The sequence below is a fragment of the Microtus oregoni genome, unplaced genomic scaffold (assembly GCF_018167655.1).
Source record: "Microtus oregoni isolate MIOR12 unplaced genomic scaffold, Mior012 000048F_ref0000485, whole genome shotgun sequence".
Lineage (NCBI taxonomy): Eukaryota > Metazoa > Chordata > Mammalia > Rodentia > Cricetidae > Microtus > Microtus oregoni.
In genome coordinates, this window is record NW_024543222.1 from 3,498,854 (window position 1) to 3,517,293 (window position 18,440).

An 18,440-nucleotide genomic window follows, 5' to 3' on the forward strand; every position below is an offset into this window, starting at 1 on the left:
AGGCCGCTGAGAAAATGAAAACTAGAGCTTGGAGCTGGAGAGGTGGCGGGCTCACTTTCTGTCCTTGAGGAGGACCTGGGTTCGGATCACAGCTACTGCAACTTCAGCTCCAGGGGACCCAATCCTCTCTTGGGGCCTCCATGACCTCCCTCTCACACAGACACACAGACACATATTTAAAATGAACACTTAAGCCAGGCAGTGGTGGTGCACGCCTTTAATCCCAGCACTCGGGAGGCAGGCGGATCTCTGTGAGTTCTAGGCCAGCCTGAGCTACATAGTAAGACCCTTCCCCAAAAATATTTTTTTTAATTTAAAAAATAAAAACTTGGGAATGAAGGCAGCAATCATGAGGCTGAGGCAGACTGGGGATTTCTCTGGCATTTTAGTTGAGCCAAAAACCAGATTGAGGTTACCACGGAGACACTGAGGACTCTGAGAGATTGGGTTGCACCCTGAGATCTCAACCCCAGCCTCTCTGCCTCTGCTCCAGGGCAGGAACAGGGCTGACCATGTGCAGGAACGGCCTGTTCAGGCAGAGGTGCTCTTAGCCGAAGGCCAGGTGGTATTTGATCCTCCATCAGCTCACTCAGAAGCCCCTGCACACACCCATGAGCCACAGCCATGGCGGACATAGCTGCTTCATTAGCGGGGCTTGGGGGGGAGAAGCATGATGGGAAAGAAACCTGAGCAGGGAGAGGGGGCGGCAGGCACACTGGTGCCCAAGCGCAGTGGGGTGTGGCCCTGCAGCACCCTGCTACCCCAAGGTTGCCATCATTCACAGGTCCCAGCCCCAGGCCCTTCTTAAATTCTTCTCCTGGCTGTCCCTCATTCCCAGTTAGGAGCCAGGAAGGGGTGTCAGTCTGGGGATAGCAAGGACCCCAAGAATCAGGGTCCTGCACTGGGATGCAGAAACAGGGCAGGTAGAGGAGGAGGCGTGGGGGACAGACCTCCACTACTCTGGCTTCCCATCCTGGTCCTGGCTTCGGCACAGTTCAGAATGCAAGAGCTCCTCTGGGGACAGACGGCAGCTTGTGCTGAGGTAAAGCCACCTCCTGTCCCCTTTCCTGACCATTACCGCTCTACTCCAGTTGGCAACGGCTGTCTCCCTTCTTTCTAGCCAGCTCTATCTGGGTGGGTTCTAGGCGGAGGAGGGTGTGGTGCGGGAGTTAGACAGGAGTCCCCAGCCTGCTGCTCCCACCTCTTCATGGCAAAGAGGGCCGCTTGGGTCAGCAGCCGCTGTTTCTGCGCAGAAAGGCGTGGCACCGTAAGGAACACTGCAGCTCCGTGAAGGTGAGGGAGCCCACGGTGACGGCGCATGGGCCTACAACCTGGAAGCCAAATTTCTCATAGAAGGCCACCAGTGGGTGCTCGCACATGAGCACGGCCCGACGGACAGAGGCCTGGCTCCCCAGGTGGTGCAGGTAGCGCCACAGCAGGACAGAGCCCTTGCCCTGCTTCCGGAAGGTACGGTGCACTGCCAGTACGTGCAGGTGCGCTGTGCGGCCTCCAGGCCTGTGTAGTGTCAGCGACTCCTGGGGGTGGGCAAAGGACAGATGTCCTGGTTACTTAGCTAGTACCTGCTCCTCCAGACGGAATCCTAACCAGAAGGGTGTCCCAGGTACCAGAGTAGCCAGGGCTCCCTTCTTATCCAGACAGGGCCCGCCCGACTGGGAGCCACAGTCCCACAGACAAAACTTCAGAGGTCTTTTGAGACTCTAAAGCCACGTTTTTCAGTTTGTGAATTGCAACCCCTCTGGGGGTCTAACGACCCTTTGACAGTGGTCACCTAAGACCATTGGAAAACAGGCATTTATGTTACAATTTATAGAAGTCGCAACAAAAATCTCACCGCCCTGCCACCCGAGGAACCATACTGAAGGGCCTCAGCGTCTGTTGGGAAGGTTGAGAAGGCTGCTCTAGAGGGTCAGGCAGAGGGCCCTCAGGGGCCTGCTGCTTGGGTTTACTCTGCTCAGAAGGAGGGGACGTCCATCTCTGAGGAGCTCACCCTGCCCTCACCTGAGTAAGTCTCTCCTCGTCCCAGAGTGAGCCGATGATGAAGGCCACAAGGCGGCCTTCCTCGAACCAGCCCAAGGACAGCTCTGGACACAGGGTTAGGAAGTGTCGGATCTCATCCAAGTAGAGGGGACAGGTACCGGAGACAGAGATAAAGGCTGTGGCAGAAGGCAAGGATCCTCTATGCCACTTGCCCATTGTGTGGGTACACAAGCACAAATTCTCTCCCTCCCTCCCTCCCTCCCTCCCTCCCTCCCTCTCTCTCTCTCTCTCTCTCTCTCTCTCTCTCTCTGCGCGTGCGCATGCGCGCTTCTCAAATTTAACTCCCAAAGGCAGGCCTCGGAAGAAGACAACAGCCAGCTTAGAGTGCCCCCCCCCCCCAAGGGCCACTCACCTTCACGTTCAATCTCAAACACGCTGATGGCATCCTCCGGAGTGAGGCAGCGGAACTCACTAGCAGGGAGTGTGTGGCGCCGCTGGCAGCCTAGGAACTCCGAGGTCCCAGGTGGCATGTGCGGGGCCACAGGTTTCAGGGAGTGGGTGCTCAGCATGAGCATCTGGCTGCTGAACCCTCCCCCGGGTTCTCCAGCTTCAGAAGTGGTCCCTTAGCACCTGTCAGAGAGGAGAGGGAGCCTGGCCTTCATCTTGAAGAACACAAGTCAGGCATCTCTGGGGACAGAGCCAGGACAATCCTGGGCAAATTCCAGGAACTTGGAATGTTAGTGTATCTCCTCACTTTCACTCAAGAGCTAGAGGCTGACCTGGAGAGATGGCTCAGCAGTTAAGAGCACTGGCTGCTCTTCCAGAGGACCTGGGTTCAATTCCCAGCACCCATATGACAGCTCACAACAGTCTGTAACTCCAAGATCTGACACCCTCACACAGACACACATGCAAGCAAAACACCAATGCACATAAAATAAAAGTTAACTAATATTAAAACAACAACGAAGGAGCCAGAGGTCCCTTAGAGCAGTTGTCCAGAGCTCCAGACAGATTCCAATGCCCTCCAGGTAGACGAGCCTTGATAGATGTGGACACCTCGGCACTGTTGCCCAAGGGGACAGCAGAACAAGGGGGTGTATGAACCTCCAACCTCCTCTACTGAATCTGTGGGGTGGGCAGGCACCCAGGCCTCTGATACAGCCAGTCATGTGGCTTGTCTCATCCAGAGGGAGATTTCTATCTTCTGTGCGAGATAGTATGGCCAGATTTTTTATTTAGTTTTTGTCTTTTAATGGAAGTGTGTCTGTGTGTGAATATGGGCACCAGTGTGCATGAGCGCACAGAGGCCCGGAGCTGGAGCTACAGGTGCTTGTGAGCTGCCCAGTGTGCATGAGCGCACAGAGGCCCGGAGCTGGAGCTACAGGTGCTTGTGAGCTGCCCAGTGTGCATGAGCGCACAGAGGCCCGGAGCTGGAGCTACAGGTGCTTGTGAGCTGCCCAGTGTGCATGAGCGCACAGAGGCCAGGAGCTGGAGCTACAGGTGCTTGTGAGCTGCCCAGTGTGCATGAGCGCACAGAGGCCAGGAGCTGGAGCTACAGGTGCTTGTGAGCTGCCCAGTGTGCATGAGCGCACAGAGGCCCGGAGCTGGAGCTACAGGTGCTTGTGAGCTGCCCAGTGTGCATGAGCGCACAGAGGCCCGGAGCTGGAGCTACAGGTGCTTGTGAGCTGCCCAGTGTGGATGAGCGCACAGAGGCCCGGAGCTGGAGCTACAGGTGCTTGTGAGCTGCCCAGTGTGCATGAGCGCACAGAGGCCCGGAGCTGGAGCTACAGGTGCTTGTGAGCTGCCCAGTGTGCATGAGCGCACAGAGGCCCGGAGCTGGAGCTACAGGTGCTTGTGAGCTGCCCAGTGTGCATGAGCGCACAGAGGCCAGGAGCTGGAGCTACAGGTGCTTGTGAGCTGCCCAGTGTGCATGAGCGCACAGAGGCCAGGAGCTGGAGCTACAGGTGCTTGTGAGCTGCCCAGTGTGCATGAGCGCACAGAGGCCCGGAGCTGGAGCTACAGGTGCTTGTGAGCTGCCCAGTGTGGATGAGCGCACAGAGGCCCGGAGCTGGAGCTACAGGTGCTTGTGAGCTGCCCAGTGTGCATGAGCGCACAGAGGCCCGGAGCTGGAGCTACAGGTGCTTGTGAGCTGCCCAGTGTGCATGAGCGCACAGAGGCCCGGAGCTGGAGCTACAGGTGCTTGTGAGCTGCCCAGTGTGCATGAGCGCACAGAGGCCCGGAGCTGGAGCTACAGGTGCTTGTGAGCTGCCCAGTGTGCATGAGCGCACAGAGGCCCGGAGCTGGAGCTACAGGTGCTTGTGAGCTGCCCAGTGTGCATGAGCGCACAGAGGCCCGGAGCTGGAGCTACAGGTGCTTGTGAGCTGCCCAGTGTGCATGAGCGCACAGAGGCCTGGAGCTGGAGCTACAGGTGCTTGTGAGCTGCCCAGTGTGCATGAGCGCACAGAGGCCCGGAGCTGGAGCTACAGGTGCTTGTGAGCTGCCCAGTGTGCATGAGCGCACAGAGGCCCGGAGCTGGAGCTACAGGTGCTTGTGAGCTGCCCAGTGTGCATGAGCGCACAGAGGCCCGGAGCTGGAGCTACAGGTGCTTGTGAGCTGCCCAGTGTGCATGAGCGCACAGAGGCCCGGAGCTGGAGCTACAGGTGCTTGTGAGCTGCCCAGTGTGCACGCTCAACCTGAACTCCAGTCTGCAGGGAGAGAGATAGGAGCTCTTAATCTCTGAGCCATCTTCCCTCCCTCCCCAGACTAGGGGCTTTTTAGGTTGCCTCAGACTTTAGTCCAGAAGAAAAAGCTCTTTACTTAATGGGAGCCTGAGCGCCACATTTTCCTGGATGACGTCAGACTAGGTCATGTTCAGGAGATGGGGAATAAGACGGTTAAAGAGTCTGAGACTGCTGAGTTCCAGGTGGGGGGGGGTCAGGTATGGAGGGCACTCAGGGGAACCGTCTGTCAGCTTAGGCTCACAGGACATGCCCAGGGACTATCGTCTTTCCTGTGACCCCTGACAACGCGGTGGTCCTTCCATACCTCTGCCTTCAAAGGGGCTAGGAAGTTAAGGTGCAATCGCTCAGCAGGAAAAGGGACTTGCCACCACGCCTAAGAACCTGAGTTTGCTGCCGGGACTCACATGATAGGAGAGAACCGACTCCCACAAGACTCCTCTGTCTTGAACACATACACACACACAATAAATAAAATGGAATAAAAATGTCCTTTTTTAGATGGGCATTGGGGATAGCTCAAACAGGACTTAAGCACAATCCCCAAAACGCAAGAAAAACCCAGGTGCAATGCCCATAGCCCAGTATCTGCAAACCTAGCACTGGGTGAGTCAGGGACGGGCAAACCTGGGGTTCACTAGCTCCCTTAGCCAGCCCAGCCTACTTGGTGAGCGTCAGAATAGTGAGAGATCCCATCCCAAAAGATGAAGTAGACGGTTCCTGAGGAATGACAGCAAACCCCTGGCCCCCGTTACACACGCACACGCATACATACAGAGAGAGAGAGGGGCCCACTTACCAGAACTGTAAGGAGTCCAAGTGTCCCCCACACAGAGTTAGTCACCTTGAGGGCTGTCACCAGTTGCGAGAGCTAGGAGAACCAGAGACTCCTGTCTGCAAGACAGCTGTAGCATGTATCCCCCTGGCAGCGTGTGGTGAGCTTGGAGGTTTCTAATCCCCCTGGCCCTGCCTCCCACGTTACTCCATGTGGTACAATGCCAGCATGATTAGGCAGTCAGGGCTGGCCCCATCCTGCTGAGGACAGGCGTCAGCAATGCCATAGAGGACGTAAAAGGAATTACTAGTAGCTGTATCAGGCCCTGGGAAGAGCACAGGCTAAGCTTGGGGGTGTGACTTTAATCCCTGCCCTCTCCCCAGCTGGCTGGGCACCAGCAATAATGTCTTTCAGAGGTCAGCGTGCCCATACTCGTGAGGGTCTTTCCTGGTCAGGTAGCCTGCTACTGCTTAGAGTCATGTACCTGGGGAGGCAGTTTCTACAATCCACAGGACATCTTACCAGGGGAGTGAAGCATTAATCTAATGAACCTTATCAATAAAAACCCAGAGTCAGATATCAGGGTAAAAGCTGAAAGATCAGAGAAGCAGCCACTAGAGACTTCTTACCTCTCTGAATTCTCTGACCAAAAAAGGCAAAGATCCTGTCTCTGCCCCTCATCACTTCCTTGCTCTGCCCAGCCTTTTCTGTCTCCTGTCTATTCAGACTTCCAGACCTCCAGACCTCCATGGTTAACTAGTGGCTAGCTCCACCCTCTGATCTCCAGGCAAGCTTTATTTGTCAGAACACAAACAAAATATCACACAACATTTCTCCCTTTTTGTCTAAATAAAAAGTGAAGGTTGTAACTAACATAGAAAAACTATATGCAATAAGTACAATAACTATATATAATATATACAGTCAAGGATTATGTTAACAATGTCCAGTCCATTTGTATTTGACAAATGCAGAGAAAATACTCCATTATCTATTATATCCCTGTGAGTCTGGAGTATTGTACCTAATCCACTTTCTATCCTAACTTGTATTACCAACCCAAAACCATCCTTTTTTGTCTCTCAACCTTATATACTTTACCTTTCTTTTGTGAGTTTCTTTTCTGAATTCGTTAACAAGGAAAACTATAAATATCTAGTCTTCAACTCCATCAGAGGCCCAAGAAGGAAATATTACCTGAGTAAAGAGGAAGTACAAGCAAGCAACTTCCAAAAAATGTGAGAAAGGACAGAAACAGCTGGCTGCCTGGACAGTCACCCAAGGTTCTTCTGTAACACTGGGGCATCCATTTTCAGCCTATAGGCCAAGAATATCTGACAGACTTTTCTGTGAAGCAGGATATTCTGAAGGGCTGTTCTACCTTGCCTTGGCAAAGTTTGACAGTTACTTTCTTTTGTGTCCTGCTTGTCCAATTTGGACAGCGTTCCTGACAGCAGTAAAGGAGCCCAGGTGCCTGTGGAGTTTGCTGCAGAGAGACTGCAACAAAAAATCCCAGACTCGCTCAGAGGGCTGGCGGGGGGAGAGAAACCTAGCAGGCTGGGCGAGGACTCCGGTGGGAGCCCCCATATACAGCTCAGGCGTGTCACAGGCAAGCATCTTTTTCATGAATTCATGCCCCAAAAGTTGGACACCAGATGAAGCGTTAATCTAATTAATCTTATCAATAAAAACGCAGAGTCAGATATGAGATAAAAGCTGAAAGATCAGAGCAGCAGCCACCAGAGATTCTTACCTCTCTGAATTCTCTGACTAAGAAAGGTCAAGATCCTGTCTCCACCCCTTCATTATCGGTTCTTCTCTCTGCCCAGCCTTATCACTTCCTGTCTCCAGTCCATACAGACCTCCGTGGTTAACTAGTGGCTAGCTCCACCCTCTGATCTCCAGGCAAGCTTTGTCAGAACACAAATAACTGTCCCCATTTTACAGAGGAGGAAACTGAGGCTCTGTTCAATAATTTCATGGACCCAGTCAGGTGCCAAAAGAGTCGGAAAGTCCCCAGAAACAGTATTCATGGTCTTCAGATTAGAAACGCCTAAATGCCAGCAACCACAGAGAGAGCTATGGGTCTATATAAAATGTCACTCTGAGCCTCCACCATGCAGCACCCTGGAGGACAGCAACAGAAGGGTGACAGAAGCCAGAGAAACACACGGTGGTTTCCAGGTGGTGATCCAGGTGTTGGGAACGGGCTGGTGGCAGCCCAGGGACTGCCCTTAGGAATACTGGAGAGGTAACTGTCCCATTGAACAATGCTAATTCACACAACTCTCTATATATGTGCTACATTTAACGTTTCCTTAAACTCCAAATATCTCCGGACACCATTCGTCTCAGCTCCAATCACCCACCTCGAGGACCTTCGGTGCCCGCGATCTCACTGTCCCTGGCGCAGGCAGCCCTCCTCCCCCTTCCTTCCCACTCACACCGCACTCTGCCTCCCTTAGCTCAGCTCTGCCCAGCACCTGCTCTGTCCTCTGACCAAGTGCTGCCTGTTGGTACCAGGCCCCTCCTCTGCTCAAGGTGTGGAGCCAGGAGGTGCATTCCCTGGAGCTACCATCAGAGGGTGCACTTAATCCATGATCCTTGAAGGACAGCGGCCCCAACCTTGATCCTTGGGGAGACCAGGGCCAGTACAGACACCGCCGCCACCGCCGCCACCACCACACACACACACACACACACACACACACACGCACACACACACACATTTTGCGATCTGTGGGATCCTCTTTCCTGAGACCCCTCTCTGCTATTTGTTGCCCTAGGGACTCCTGTCCTTGCCTCAACTGCTTGTTCCCCGGCTACTTCCACTTTTCCCCTGTAGGAGACCCTCAGCAGACTTTCCATGGTTGATCAGAAAGACCTCCTTAGGGTTAGCCCTTGGGCCTGATGGGGAACACAGTCAGCGCCCCAGCTAAGTGCCCATACTGCCAACACAGTTCCCTGTGAGTCCACGTCCTTCCTCATTGGCCATCCTCATGGCTAGGCACCATCTGGAAAACACCTCTCCACATGGTGACCCTCTGAGACCAGGGAAGGGCAATCAATGTATTAGACATGGCTAAACTAGGGAATCCCATGCTGCACCAGCCAAGAGAGGGACGTGAAGGGGAGGGAAGGTGACGGCTTGGTTCTCTGCTGGCTAACAGGAAGACAGCATGCGCTGAGCTGTTGTGGCTCAGCTGGTAGAATGCCTACCTAGCCTAGCCTATCGCTGTATATACCCAGTGTGGTGGCACAGGCCTGTGATCCCAGCGTGTGGGACCGGGAGGCAGGATCAGGAGTTCGAGGTCATCCCCAGCTACACAGTGAGTTTAGGGTTAATCTTAGTTACAACAGAGCCAGTTCTAACCACTGATCCATCTCTAGCCCCCCTAGTTATTTTTATTTTATGTGTATGGGTGTTTTGCCTGCATGTATGGTCTGTGTGCCACATGCATGTCTGGTGCCCACAGAGGCCAGAGGAGGGTAATAGATCCCCTTGAACCGGAGTTATAGATGGGTGTGAAATACAAGTGCATGCAGGAAATTGAACCCAGTTTTTCTGGAAGAGAAGTCAATGCTGTTAAAGGCTGAGCCATCTCTCCAGCATCGCCAAGCCCCCGGATCCCAATCTGCAGGCAAGAATGAGGACCACTGGTTGGAGTGGGGGTGTTTGCTTGGAGCCAACACAACTTATACACCAAGTCGGTGTAGATGACAAGAATGTATTTTAATCAAGCCAGGCGGTAATGGTGCACACCTTTTATCCCAGCATTCTGGAGGCAAAGGCAGGCAGATCTCTTTGAGTTCGAGGCCATCCGGTCTATAGAACCAGTTCCAGGACAGCCAGAGCTGTTACCCAGAGAAACCTTGTCCCCCAAACCCAAACAAACAAACAAAAGCTGAGGTCAGGTTAATTTAATCATGGTCTCTCGAGAGCCGGAGTCCCTGAGGTGGGAGGGGGCTTGGGCATCTGAAGGGCCTTGGTGAGGTCCACATGGCTGGAGCTAGAAAGGGAAACCCACCCTCTCGATATTGAGGGCTTTGATGTATCCGTTCAGGGCATCCTATCTTTGATCATTGTTCCTATCAATCTGGGATGCTTTACCCTCTCCCACTTTCCTTCTCTCTCTCTCTCTCTCCCGCCTCCCTGTCTTGTGCACTGGGATCACAGGCCTGTGCCAACACACCAGGTATATACAGCGATAGGCTAGGCTAGGTAGGCATTCTACCAGCTGAGCCACATCCCCAGCTCAGCAGCATGCTGTCTTCCTACTGGCCAGCAGAGAACCAAGCCGTCACCTTCCCTCCCCTTTCACGTCCCTCTCTTGGCTGGTACAGCATGGGATTCCCTGGTTTAGCCATGTCTAATACATTGCCCTTCCCTGGTCTCTGAGGGTCACCATGTGGAGAGGTGTTTTCCAGATGGTGCCTAGCCATGAGGATGGCCAATGAGGAAGGACGTGGACTCACAGGGAACTGTGGGCATCCACCGGTGGTTGCGATTGGACGCCAGGGGGTGCAATGGAGCCAGCAACTAAGAAGGGCACAAGCCTTGGGAAACCCTGACTGTTTTTTCTTCCTCATGGAGAGTCAGTGCCTCAGCCCCCACTGGCCAGAAGGTCTGCTAAGAGTCGAGGAGGGGGAAATGAGGACCCCCAAAGAGAATCCCTGGAGAGAAACAGATGGCACAGAAACGAAGCCCTCTCACAGCAAGCACCCTGTCCCCTGATTTCCCTTGGGGTACCATCCCTCCCTGGAAATGGCATTTGCTTCTGTCCGCTCTGCCTGCCTGTGGCTGATTAGAACAGAGTATGCCGACCATCGGCCCAGGCTCAGGGGATGGAGGGAAAAACACCATCCATGTAAGGGGGTTCAATATGCACGTGATCCCCGAGGTCTTTGTTCTTGGTGCCTCCTCCATCCTCCAGCTGCAACCTGTGATCAGGTGACTTGGATGTGTCTGGAGTGGGTCCCTCAGGGGTACATGTGATGAGAGGTTGCTCTTCAGTGTGTCAGTGTTGGGAGGAGGGGTGTGGACCCTTTAAGGGGTGGGTCCCTGCGGGAAGTAATTGAGCATCCTGCTTTCAAAAAGCACTGACGTAATTCTCAGAGGACCCCGGTTATTTCTGTCAAGAGGGTTGTTGCCTGGTACTCTCTCTCTGACTTGCTATCTTGACATACGATATCTTTTCACACACATGCTCCCACTATAATGTGACGTCATGTCGTCACGGGGCCTTTCCAGAAACTGAGTGCACGGGGCTCTGAGTTCTGGGACATCCATCCTCCAAAACTGTACTGTTGGGGGAAGAGCCATTAGAGGAAGAACGGTGAGGTCATAGGCTGGGGACAATCAGGACATGTTCCAGAATCCAAAGGAGACGACAGACAGCACCATCAAATGCCAACAAGAATGAGGAACAGACCTCAGAGTCTGCTAATAAGGGCGCTCCTGAGGTCCCCGCCCCACCGCCCCACGTGTGTGTGTGTGTGTGTGTGTGTGTGTGTGTGTTTGTGTGTGTGTGAAGCAGAGTCTCAGGTTGAAGCCTAGACCGGCCTAGAGTCTAGTCTCACACTGTAGCCCAGGCTAGGTTCAAATTTACTGTGGCCATCCTGTTTCAGCCTCCTGAGTGCTGGGATTACAGGATAAGAACCACAGTAAACTAAGCTCTGATGACTGGGGGAGGGGAGGATGACGGGACTCCATGGTTAAAAGTGCTTGCTACACGAGCCCGGACTCTCAAGTTCATCCCCTGAACTCAGGAGAACATTGGCGGTCTACCTGTAATTCTGACCGTAGAAGGCAGAGACCAGGGATCTCTAGAGCAAGCTGTCTACCAAAACGAGCTGAACCAGCAAGCTCTGGGTTTGATTGAGAGACTGTTTCAATGAATCATGTAGGCGAGTGATGGAGAATGCGTCTTTGCATCAACCTTGGGCGCATGCGCAGACACACGTGCAAACACAATTGCACTCTCTCTGAAAACTAAGAGTTCTTTCTGGAGGACGGGATAGTGCCAGGTACAGAGGAGTAGCAGGCAGAGGTGGTGGGGGTGGTCGTTGGCTGAAGGCATGCTGACTGACTAAGGCCTGCAACCATTGGAGAGCCCAGTGCTGCAACAGCGGGGAGTATCTGCCTAGGCCTGCGGCAGGACGCAGGTCTCTGGGCCAAGGAAGCGGCCAACTGTTTTCGCTTGAAGTCGGCCTTGAAGATCCTGCGCTATCTCATTTTGAGTTATTTTCTTCACCTTTGTGCCGCCCGCTGCTTCCTAGAGGAATGGAAGAGTCCTGAGCAGGGAAGCAGGGGCTGCTCGGGTAGCCAGCACACTCATGGGTGCGCCCCCTGTTGAACATCAGAGGAAGTGCATCTGGGCAGTGAAGACTTGCGGGGTCTCCTCGGGGAGGAGACACGACTGGGGAGGACTGACGACAGGACACGCAGGACTCTGGGGCTAGAAGCGCCGGCAACTCAAGGCCAGGCCACCCTGGGTGAAGTGGATTTCTTCAGTCAAGGGAACAGCTGGGAGCTGGGAGCAGGCGGTCAGATGGGTAGGGAACGTACTCCAGTACCCACACACCGTCCTTACCCAGCATCCTTCGGGCTCCGTCTCCTGGTCTGTAGACACTGAGCTCCCAGAGTTGTCCCTTTCTTGCCTTGGAAGTTTTTGTTTGTTTGTTTTTCGACACAGAGTTTCTCTGTAGCTTTGGTGGCTCACGCCTTTAATCCCAGCACTGAAGAGGCAGAGGCAGGCGGATCTCTGTGAGTCCGAGGCCAGCCTGATCTACAAGAGCTAGTTCCGGGACAGGAACCAAAAGCTACGGAGAAACCCTGTCTCAAAAATAAATAAAAATAAAAAAAAATTAAAGGGAGAGCGATGGGGCAGAATCTAGGTGCTGGGGGAGGGGAGCACACATTTGCTCAGGCAAGGAGTGGGGCTGGGGCTGTTGGTGGAAGGCTGTTAGTTTGTTCCCAGCTGCTGAGCCCTGAAATAATCATACAGAAACTATATTATTTGCAATATATACTGTTTGGCCAATAGCTTAAGTGTGTTTCTAGCTAATCACTAGGATTGTGGCCTACCGGAGAGGTTCCACCAGGCAGCTGGCATCTTTCCCCTCTGGCAGCTCCATGACATCTCTCTGATTCCACCTACTCTCTGTATACACCTTTTCCAGCCTGACTATATTCTGCTAAGCCATTGGCCGAAAGCAGCTTCTTTATTCATTAATCAATAAAAGCAGCACATATACAGAGGGAATCCCACATCAGGGGGCAGACTGTTGTAAATCCAAAAGGCTCCAGAAGCTGGGTATAGTGACATAAACCTTTAATTCCAGCACTCAGAAGACAGAGGGAGGCCTCTGGGAGTTCAAGGTCAGCCTGGAAGTGCTTGCACAGCCAGGGCTACATAGTGAGACCCTGTCCTGAAAACAAAATAAAACAACAAAAGGGGTCAAGAAGTTGGCACTTAAAGATTTTGTGGCCATGCAAGGGTGTACATGTGCGTAGCATTGAAGCTGATGCCAGGAATCATTCCCCGCTTTATTTATCCAAGCCAAGTGTTTTTGTTTTTTGTCATTGTTGGGTTTTTTTTTTTTGTTTTGTTTTTGTTTTTCAAGGCAGGGTTTCTCTGTAGTTTTGGAGCCTGTCCTGGAACTTGCTCTGTAGACCAGGCTGGCCTCGAACCCACAGAGACCCACCTTTCTCTGACTCCTGAGTGCTGGGATTAAAGGCGTGCACTACAACCACCCGGCTAAACAGGTTTTCTTGTTTACTGATTCTAGCTAGTTATTCATACCCACCAGTTTGCCCAGGTGGCCTTTGTATTTGTCTCCAACTAGCGGTAACAGGCTGCCACCAAGCCTGCCTAGGTTTGAAGTACTTCAGGATTTTCTTGAGTGCAGCAAGCCATATATCCCTGCATGGCATGGAGTTCCACTTTTCCTAGCCAGGATCCTCCAGTTGGCAAGTAAAACTTTATAAAGACAGGACCTCTCTATATAGTCCTGTCCTGAGACTCACTCTGTAGACCAGCTAGCCTTGAACTCACAGAGATCCTCCTGCCTCTGCCTTTCTAGTGCAAGGATAAAAGGCACACCTGACAATTAAGCTAGATCCTGATCTTCAGTTCAATCTGCCCCCATCTTCAGATCAATTTCTTTAAGGAGACCCTCTAACTTTTCTAGTTTGCTTCTTTTTTTTTTTTTAAATGATTTGTGGGGTTTTTTGTTTGTTTGTTTGTTTTTTGAGAAAGGGTTTCTCTGTAGCTTTGGAGCCTGTCCTGGCACTCTCTCTGTAGGCCAGGCTGGCCTCGAACTCACAGAGATCCGCCCATCTCTGCCTCCCGAGTGCTGGGATTAAAGGATTGCGCCACCACCGCCCGGCTGCCACCCCTTTTTTAAAAAATGTATTTTCATTTTATATGTATAGATGTTTTGCCTGAATCTGTGTAGCACATGGGTGCAGTGCCTGCAGAGGCCAGAAGAGGGCACCAGACCCTGGCGCTAGAGTTACCAAAGGCAGTGAGCCACAGCATAGCTGCAGTTCAGGGTCACACCCCAAGGCTTGGGAGCATCTGGGGTCTGGTGAAATCCCTGAAAGACACCAAAAGGTGGGAAGGAACTTTTAGAGGCTCAGTCTCCACAGTGGCTCCCATAGAGCTCAAACTGGGGAGGAAGCGGGGAGATGAGGGGTTTGGAGCATCAGCAGCCTGAAGACCTCTGCCCATTCCTGGCTTCAATGTGTGAATTGCATGTGGGGCATAGGAAACTCACCAAAGCTGGAGGTTCCGAAATGTCAGGTCTTTTTGTATCTACCCATGTGACACATTACCAAACTCCAAGGCTCTGGCCAGGTGCTACACTGGGCACCAGGATTAAACACACAGCGAGGACACGAGACACACAGTTCAGTTTATCTAGGGGTGGTGAGATGGGCATTTAACATCAGCTGTTCTCACCTCCACCCTGGCAGGTTCTGAATGATCTTTGCAAAGCACTGGGTGTAGAACTGGGCATGAAGTCACACCTCAGTGAGTGGAGCTATTATTAGCCATGATTACCAGAAGCTGTGGAAGAAATGGGCCATTTCTTCCTGTTCTACTCAATGATTAGGAAGGGAAGAAGCCGGGCGGTGGTGGCGCAAACCTTTAACCCCAGCACTCAGGAGGCAGAGGCAGGCGGATCTCTGTGAGTTTGAGGCCAGCCTGCTCTAGAAGAGCTAGTTCCAGGACAGGTTCTAAAACTAGAGAAACCCTGTCTCAAAAAACAAAGAAACAAACAGGGTTCTTTATGTAACAGCCCTGGCTTTCCTGGAACTCAATAGCAGGCTGGTCTTGAACTCACAAAGATCCATCTGCCTCTGCCTCCCTAGCCTAGCAAAATCTTTACAAAAAAAATTATTTTTGTTTTGTTTTTTGAGACAGGGTTTCTTTCTTTTTTTTTAAAATTTACTTATTATGTATATAACATTTTGCCTCCATGTATGCCTGCAGGCCAGAAGAGGGCACCAGATCTCATTACAGATGGTTGTGAGCCACTATGTGGTTGCTGGGAATTGAACTCAGGACCTCTGGAAGAGCAGCCAGTGCTCTTAACCACTGAGCCATCTCTCCAGCCCGAGACAGGGTTTCTCTGTGTAGCCCTGCTGTCCTGGAACTATCTCCATAGACCAGGCTGACCTCGAAATCACAGAAATCCGCCTGCCTCTGCCTCCCAAGTGCTGGGATTAAAGGTTTGCACCACCACCGCCCGGCATAAATTTATTTATTTTCTTTCTTTCTTTCTTTTTTTTTTTTTTTGAGATAGGATCTGGAATTTGATTTGTAGACTAGGCTGCCTTCAAACTCACAGAGATCTGCCTTGGTTCAGCCTCCTGAGGACTAAGACTAAAGGTGTTTTCCAAGCCGGGGCGATGGTGGCGCACGCCTTTAATCCCAGCACTTGGGAGGCAGAGACAGGTGGATCTCTGTGAGTTCGAGACAAGCCTGGTCTACAGAGCTAGTTCCAGGACAGGCTCCAAAGCCACAGAGAAACCCTGTCTCGAAAAACCAAAAAAAAAAAAAAAGGGGGTGTTTTCTACCATGCCATGTGTAAATTTTAATTATATTTTATGTGTATGGGTGTTTTGCCTGTGAGAATGGCTGTGTACGACATGTATGCAGTGCTGGAGGAGGCCAGAAGACAGCATCAGATCCCTGGAACTAGAGTTGTGAGCCTCCACTTGGGTGCTGGAAATTGAGCCTGGGTCCTCTGAAGAGACACCAGTGCTCTTAACTGCTGAGCCACCTCTCCAGCCCCAGTGCACGTCCATCCTTCCCCGAGTGTCATATCCCCAGTAAGTGGAAGACTACCCAAAGTTCAGGCTTCTGCCCTTTTTCCCTTTTGAAGAGCCTACATACTGAAATCACAAACCGCCTGACCAATTGTCATTGACTGTCTTGAAGGGAAATGCGTGATAAACACTTTTTATTGAGAAAGGTTGGGGTAGATCTCGAGTAGTCTTGATTTCTTTTAAACAGTCCATTAGAAATCCTCCTGAGCATGTGTCTAAATCTTTAGGGCCTTACTAAGGTGGCACACCAAATTAGTAGAATTACTATTTATATTCTACAGTGGTAATAAGGAGCCAGCCACAGGGAGGCTGCATAACAGCTCTCCCAGTCTGTAGTGTAGTCTAAGCAGGGGGTTGGAGTATTACAGTAATGACTAAATGTTATTGAGAGAGCTGTGCGCCAGGCACTGTTCTACATTATGTAATGGCAGCCCCACAGTGATGCAGGCAGTGCTAGCATCAACCCTATTTTACACACAAGAAGACTGAGCTGAGGAGAAGCAAACCTGAACTGGTTCACTCCTTCAAGTTCTCCTCTGACTTCTACAGGAGGCTGGGGCATGCCTAGACCCACTCTTAAACAAATCACACAACACACACACACACACACACACACACACACACACGAACAGATATAATAAAAATTTTAAAATGGCTGGCAAGAAGGCTCAGAGGGTAAAGGCATTTGCTATCAAGCCTGACGACCTGAGTTCAAACCCCAGGACCCATGTGATGGAAGGAGAGGACAGTTCCTGCAAGTTGTTGTTTGACTTCCAGCGTGTACCACGGCTCCTTCTCCCCAAAATAACAGCTTCAGAAGGAAGAAAAAAACTTAGTTGCTTGGGTTTTTGTTTTTGTTTTGATTGCTTTGTTTTGTTTTGTTTTTCCAGACAGGGTTTCTCTGTAGCTTTGGTGCCTTCCTGGAACTCGCTCTATAGACCAGGCTAGCCTCGAACCCACAGAGATCCGCCTGCTTCTGCCTCCCAAGTGCTGGGATGAAAGGTGTGCGCCACCACGGCCCGGCTCAATTGCTCATTTTTTATAGATCAGCCATAGACAGCCAAGATTTAGAATCACAGTTCCTTCTTTTTGTTTTGTTTTTTTTTTTTGTTGTGGCTGCTTTGTTTTTTCAAGATGGGGTCTTACTATGTAGCTCTCTGGCTGTCCTAGAACACACTATGTAGACCAGGCTGGCCTAGAACTCAGAAATCCGCCTGGTTATTACTTTTAATCACTCCCGGTTCCCCTCTTGCTGTGTGCACTGAATTCCCTCACTGTACTCTCCGTCCACTAAGAGGGGTTTAAAGACAAAACACTGGTACTTTGGAACTCACGGAGAACCGCCTGTCTCTGCCTCCCCAGTGCTGGGATTAAAGGCGTGCACCACCACTGCCCAGCTGCTAATTTTCCTTATCTATATCTGGGCTCCTGTCACAACCTTTAGACCCTAAGGGGTCATGACCTTCCAAGCTCTGCTGGGGACTCTACATACTCTATACCTATCTATTACAGCCTTGCTTACAAGCTACCTTGGAGTTGCTTCAGATATGTAATGAGTATTTGTTTTATGTGTCCAACTAGACTGTTCTCTAAGCACATGTTAAAGGTATGCACCGCCACACATAGCTGACAACTTTTTACAAAAAATTATTAATTATATGTGTGTGTATGACAGGTATGGGCACAAGTGTGCCACAGCAACATGTGGGCACCTAGAGGACAAAGATAATGTCACTCTGCAGGGCTACGGCTAGGCTGGAACGCCAAGGGAGCTTAGAATGTGTTGACTCACTAGAGTGGTAGCACACACCTTTAATCCCAGTGCTCATCTGGGGGGCAGAGCCAGGCAGATCTCTGCGTTTGAGCCCAGTCCGATTTACCATAGTGAATTCCAGGCTAGCCAGGGTTGCTTGGTAAGACCCTGTCTCAATAAATAAATTATTATAGGAAAAAAAAAGTTGGGGGATTGATGAGATGGTTCAGTAGGCAAAGCATTTGCCACACAAGCCTAATGGCCTGAGCTCAATCCCCAGAACCCCACATAAAGGTGAAAAGAGGGAACCAACTGCACTAAGTTGGACTCTGGTCTCTGTTTTGTCACTTGTGCAACGCCCATCATATGCACACATATAATCATAATCAATAATTTTAAATTTTAATTTAATTTTTTTTGTGTGACAGGGTTTCTCTGTGTACCCCTGACTGTCCTGTCCTGGAAATCACTCTGTAGACCAGGCTGGCCTCGAACTCAGGAGCTCCGTCTACCTCTGCTTCCAAGTGCTGGGATTAAAGGCGTGTGCATCCACCCAGCGGCTTCATTTTTTTCAAAAAAGTTGCTGTCAGGGCTGGAGAAATGGCTCAGTGGTTAAGAGCATTGCCTGCTCTTCCAAAGGTCCTGAGTTCAATTCCCAGCAACCACATGGTGGCTCACAACCATCTGTAATGAGGTCTGGTGCCTGCTTCTGGCTTGCAGGCATACATGTAGAAATTGTATACATAATAAATAAATAAATATTTAAAAAAAAAAAGTTGCTGTCAGCCAGGTGTGCAGTCTCCGCCCCTCTCCTCCTCTGCGACCACTGCCCTT

At 51.4% G+C, this 18,440-nt stretch overlaps 1 protein-coding gene across 1 annotated transcript; it reads right to left on the reverse strand.

Moving 5' to 3' along the window:
- Positions 1-355: 355 nt before the first annotated feature.
- Aanat (aralkylamine N-acetyltransferase) lies at positions 356-5,662 on the reverse strand. The gene is made up of 4 exons (XM_041636101.1): positions 5,539-5,662; positions 2,411-2,628; positions 2,020-2,174; positions 356-1,535 (listed from the first exon to the last, which is right to left on the reverse strand). The coding sequence occupies exons 2-4, from the start codon at positions 2,571-2,573 to the stop codon at positions 1,230-1,232; spliced, it is 624 nt and encodes a 207-aa protein (XP_041492035.1). The 5' UTR covers positions 2,574-2,628; positions 5,539-5,662; the 3' UTR covers positions 356-1,229.
- Between the last annotated feature and the right edge of the window lie 12,778 nt (positions 5,663-18,440).